Source organism: Pediculus humanus, genomic scaffold, assembly GCF_000006295.1.
Source record: "Pediculus humanus corporis 1103172108222 genomic scaffold, whole genome shotgun sequence".
In the NCBI taxonomy this organism is placed as follows: domain Eukaryota; kingdom Metazoa; phylum Arthropoda; class Insecta; order Psocodea; family Pediculidae; genus Pediculus; species Pediculus humanus.
The window spans coordinates 138,187-144,186 of NW_002987792.1; the positions used below are offsets into that span (position 1 = coordinate 138,187).

Consider the following 6,000-nt stretch of genomic DNA (forward strand, 5'->3'; position numbering starts at 1 on the left):
ATTATTATTATTATATCATTTTCAATTATCATTTAAATAAATTATTTCATTAAAAAAAAATTAATAAAAAAATTTTAACACACATCTCCTTAATTACCTTCCCTACTTCCCTCTTCTCCCCTTCCTTCCCCCTTTCCCCCCCACATAATTTGCTATTAAAAAAAAAAAAAAAAAAGAAAAAAAAAATTATCCATTTTTTTTAGTATGTCTCTTTATATATATATATATAATTAAATTTATTTATTAATTTATGTTACATATCACTTATTTTCAATTTTTTTTTAAATAAATAAATAAATCACAAAACAAAAAAAAAGTTTAATAATATTAATAATAATAATAATAATAATGACGATGATGATGATTATTTTCAAATTAATATCACGAAAATTTAATATTATTTATTTATTTATTTATTATTATTATTTATATTCACGACGCACTTATTAATCATTACTGATTAATTAATTGATAATAATTTCATTGATATTCATAATTTATTATGACGTCATCAATAATAATTATCATTAAGTTACGAAGAGTTGAAATAATAATAACAACAGCAAAAAATTCATTCGTCAAAATAATATGAGAAACGAATCTTCGTAAAACTTTTTCTATCTCTCTCTTTCTCTCTTTCTTTTACGCCAAAAAAAAAAAAAAAAAAAAAAAAAAAAAACATTTTTTTATAAGAAATCATCATCATCATCATCATCATCATCATCATCATCATCATCACCATAATAATAATAATAATCGTAATAATAATCATAATAAAAATAGTTTTTAAATTATTCTCAACTGGTTCGATAAATGTTTAAATAATAATAATAATAATAATAAAAACGAGGAAAAACATATTAAAAAAAAAACGAATAATAATAATAATAATAATAGTAAATAAAATAACAACGATAAATTATTATTATTATTATTATTAATAAATTAAAATAACTAAAAATAATAATTGATGAAAACATTTAACGTTTTTTTTTTTTTTTTTATTTACTTTATTTATTTTATTTATTTACATTTCATTTATTTATTTATTTATCATTATTATTAGTTTTTTCCTTTTTTTTTTTTTGTGGGGGGGGGAGGGGAAAAAAGGGGGATGAAAAAAAATATTTTAATAATAATAAATTATTAATTTAAAAAAGAAAAAAAAAAAAAATTTATATATATATATATGTAAATCTACATTTTCATGTCATGTCTTCGCTTTTAAGACCTGATAACAACAACAACAACAATTATTATTATTATTATTAAATAAATTCTTTTTTTTTACAATTGTTTGTTTTTGTTTGTTTGTTAGTTACGAGTAGTTGTTATTCATTTATCGAATCGTGATAAATAAACACGGATAACCGGGAGAAAAAAAAATCCATCCATCCATTCATTCATCCCTTTCCTCATCGCTTAACTAAACGCTCCCTACCCCACTTATAATTTGTCACAGTGAATTATCATCATTATTATTATTACGTTTTTCCTTCTTCTCCTTTTTCTTCTTCCCTCCTATCTAATTTTTTTATATTTTTTTTTATATAATTTTTTTTAAAATTTTTTTCTTTTCTTCTCTTTTTTTACAACAATCACGATGATTTTCCATTTGCCAAAGCTGACCCTGCCAAACTTGCCGCGGCCGTCTTTGCTGCGTTAAAAGCTGCTTCTTCTAATCTTCGACCCATTAATTTCTGATATAACGGTTTGAGAAACTGCAACGAGATAGAGAGAGATAGAGATAATATCCAATGATTTTCCTTAAAAAAAAAAAAAAAAAAAAAAACAAGTACTAACGAATTCCCAAACGGTTAACGCGATATTGTCCAAAGTTTTTCCTATTCCTACGAAATCTCCGCTGAACCGAACGTATGCCCACGTTCCCAGGGAAATGAACGACATTCCCATGAGTAAATTGCAAAAATTTGCAGCCGAATACATTTCGAAAAATCCGAACAATGCCGAGAGCAAGTAAAATATGTTGGCCAATACGAAGAACACGGCCGGAGTTTTGGCAGCTTTGAATATGTTTTTGCTTTCGTTGTGTGCTCTAAACTGTTCCAACAATTCGTCTAAATCCTGAAAAAAGAGAGAGAGAGAAAACTTTTAATATTCAAAATCAATCGTTTCCTTTTTCCATCTCACTCGCTCCTTCGCTCACACACTCACTCACCGTTTCTAATTTTTCCCTATACTGTTCGGAAAATTCTTTTCCTCCCATTTTCCTTTTCGAAGTGAATTGAACGACGGCTTTGTGTTTGATTTTATAATGTTCGCTTTCCAAACGTTGAGTGTTGACGTAGGGTTTCGTTCCTCCGCAAATTTCCTCCATTAGATTCTGATATGTTTCTTTGGCCGTGGCCACGGCGGCCAAATTATTCGCTTCTGCTGTCGCCTGTAACCAATCAAAATCGTTCCCGTTATTTGAGTTTTCCCCCTCACTCCCTCTTACCCCCCACACCACTTCCTTTCCGTTTTCTTCGTTATGCTCACCATCAACATTGATTTGGGTTCCGGAAGTTCGTTTCCTTTGTACATGTTCGTGTATGTTTTGAAATACTGTACGAGTTCTTTCGCTTTCACTTTTTGACCGCTTATTTGTTTTATAATCAAATTTTCAGGAGCGAGAAGCATAGGCACCAACTGGGAAAGGCATTTTTTAAAATCGTTTTCTATATCTTTTTTTTTTAAACCGGAAAATGAAAAAAAAAAAAAAAAAATTGTTAACAACCGCTCTCAGTCTTCCCGCCATTTTTCATCTCGTATATACCCTACCGGATAGTCTTCCGTCGAAAGTCGGACTTGTCGCAACTTTGAGACCCGGATGCGGCATTAAATAGCACGATATGTCCGTGAAACAAGAATTTATGTGTTTCCTTAGGGATTGAAGTTCGGGATGTTGCTTGTCGGAAACGGTTAAACGTCTCGTTAATATTTTTTGTCCGCCTTCCGCGCCGTACGGAGCCTCGTATGGAAAACTCCAATCACGAACGAGAAATTGCAAACGTTGAAATGGTTTTTCCTTTATGTCCTCCAATGCCAATTTTCCATATTCGGTAAATAACTAAAAAAAAAAAAGGAAGGGAATGGAGGGTTAAAAAATAAGAAAAAAAAAAACAATTCTCCGATTGATTGTTGTTGTTAACGAGATGAAGGTATCGTACCTGAAGATGTTGCAAATCATCTTCCTGTATGTTATGTGACAAATTATATATTTGTAGCGAACTTATCATCGTGCTCAAAGCGAAAACCGTTGCACAATCTCGAACCGTGCTCTCGCAATCGAAAGCTCCCTGTGTGTCCATCAAAACGACTCCCACCTGCAAACAAAAAATCGCAAATCATCAATACAACAACCCCCCCCAAAAAAAAAACGAAAAATAACGTGTATTATTATTATTATTTAATTATCACGCACCTTATCGCCGTTCGGTAAATCTGTCAAAAAAACTTCGGACCATAAAAGAATGCCCGTCGTGTCACGTTCGCATCCTCCGCGCCACGAAAAACCATCCAAAGGTCTGTCGGCGGATCCGAGCCAATCGGTATCTCCCTGATGAAGAACGTACTGAAACGAACGAACGAACGAACGAACAATAGATAAAAAATAATAATGATAATGATAATGATAATGATAATTTCTTTTTCTGCTTCTTTATAATTACCTTCGTTCTCATGTAACGTAAAAAAAAATCCAACAAAAATGATTTTCCCTTTCTGAACGCGCCCGCGACGGACACCACGACTATGTACCTATCCTTGACGTGTTCTTGCATCAAAATACTTTCCAAAGCTTCTTCGTCGAGTTCGAAAACGTGATCATCTTTCAACTGTATGATTTGGACGGGTTTACCACATTTGAATTTATCAGAAGATGCTTCATCTTTCGCACCTGAAAAACAAGGAGGGGAAAGAAAAAATAATTTTTTTGTTTTAACCTCCCAAATGATATACCCAACGACATGCGAACGCCCACCCACGTTGTCCCCCTTCCCTCCCTCCAACCCACCCACTTTCCCCAACGTGTTCCCATAAAACAAATTTAAAATTAATAATAATAATAATAATTTACGTGATTGTGTGTAGTAACAGCAGCAACAGAAAAAAAAGTGTTCGATGTAATATTATTATAAAAAAAAAAAAAAAAAGGTAAAATAAATAGAATGACGACAAAAATCATAATAATAATAATAATAGTGATAATAAAATTTCAAACTGTCGACAAACAACAACAACAACAGCGCAAAAAAGGTAAAATAAATAAAATATTATTTTTAAGCAACTAAAACGAGACAAGCAAAACAACAGCAAAAAAAAAAAAAAAAGAAAAGTCTTATCATCAACGACTTTGATAAAACATAAACGTAAACATAAACATAAACAAAACGATAATAATGATAATAATGACGGAGAATACAAAATGTAAAAATCAAAATGGCTAAAAATAAAAATAAAAAAAATTAAAAACAATCTTTGCCCCCCCCCCTTTTTTTTTTCTAATATTCTACCGATCGTTTTCGATGGGTAATAAAATATTTAAAAAAATCGATAAATCGATGACAAATCGATCGAGTAATCGCATGCTGACAAATAGAGAAAAGCCAATCGATAAAAAAAAATTTAAAAAAAATTAAAATAAAAAAAAAAAAAAAAAATTCGTGCATCGGCCATATGCGAGATTGTGCGGACTCGTGTATTCATTCAACAACATTTCATCCAAGGTGGAAAAATTTCATGCCAACTTTTTTTTTTTTTTATGCCATTATTACCATTCTCCGATGATAATTTTCCTTTGTTGTTGTTGACGTTGTTTATTACTTTTTTCGATGCCACGGATTCTTCACCATCATCATCATCTTCTTCATCTTCTGAATCTGCATCGGATTCGTATTCTTCTCTTTCATCATCCTCAGATGAATTTCTACGAATTCCTCCTCTCGGGTATCGTTCGATATTTTTCCCTTTTTGTTTTTCACCAACATATTGAGGTGTCATTATTCGTTTCTTTTTCATTTCCGTTTCCGGTTCCGGTACGCGACGTGATGAATCATCAACTTTCGTTAACGGAGTCGACTGATTTTTAGTAATTATTTTCTCCACGTGAAAATTATCATTGTAATCGCTTTCTTCGTCATCGTCCTCTTCCTCTTCCTCTTCATCATCTTCTTCTTCATCCTCCTCCTCATCATCATCATCTTCCTCATCGACTTCTACTTCTTCGTATTCTTCTTCATTTTTATCGTTATCGTTTTCATCTTTTACCACAGCTCCTTCTTCATCGTCTTCATTTTCTTCTTCTTCTTCTTCCTCTTCTTCCTCCTCCTCTTCCTCTTCATCTTCTTCTTCCATGCTTTCAGTATCGCTATCCCGTGTCGGTTCGTTGTATTTTTTATTCGGCTTCATTTCTTTTTTTTAAAACTTTTATCAATTACGTATATATATTATTATTATTATTATTTTAAAAAGTTTTTACTGAAAATTTAAATAATTTTTTTTTTTATTCCTTCATTAATAATTTTTGCAGGGAGGTAAATAATAATAAAAAAAAAAAATTCATCCTGGAGCTATAAAACAAAACCTATTATTATTATTATTGTTTTATTTTTTTTTCTGGAATGAAAACAAAACAAAAAAAAAAAAAAAACCGTGGATGAAAAGAATTTTGCATACGAGAAAAAAAAAAAAAAAACACAAGGGAAACACTCTCACGCCCGGGGATTTTTTTTTCTTTTTTAAATGAATTAAAAATACAACAAAGGCAATTTCCTAATTTAATTAAAACGCAATATTCACAAACAAACGACAAAAACTAAAATGATACCAACTCCACGGACTTTGGAAAAAACTAAAGAGAGAGAGAGAGAGAGAGAAACAATCGCGAACAAACGAACAAACATCAAACCTTCTTCTTCTTCTTCTTCAAGTTTGAAATTTCCAACGACGAAGGCAAGAGTATATACGTAAGAGGTCGTTTAGGCGTAACAACCAAACACT

General features: G+C 31.0%; 1 protein-coding gene across 1 annotated transcript; it reads right to left on the reverse strand.

Annotated features, from left to right (window-relative positions):
* Positions 1-1,598: 1,598 nt before the first annotated feature.
* Phum_PHUM452510 (Atlastin, putative) lies at positions 1,599-5,409 on the reverse strand (the record flags this gene model as incomplete). The annotated part of the gene is made up of 9 exons (XM_002429783.1): positions 1,599-1,721; positions 1,804-2,085; positions 2,180-2,401; positions 2,500-2,684; positions 2,782-3,070; positions 3,171-3,326; positions 3,425-3,574; positions 3,672-3,898; positions 4,776-5,409. 9 exons carry the CDS (start codon positions 5,407-5,409, stop codon positions 1,599-1,601), a joined length of 2,268 nt encoding a protein of 755 aa, XP_002429828.1.
* Positions 5,410-6,000: the final 591 nt, after the last annotated feature.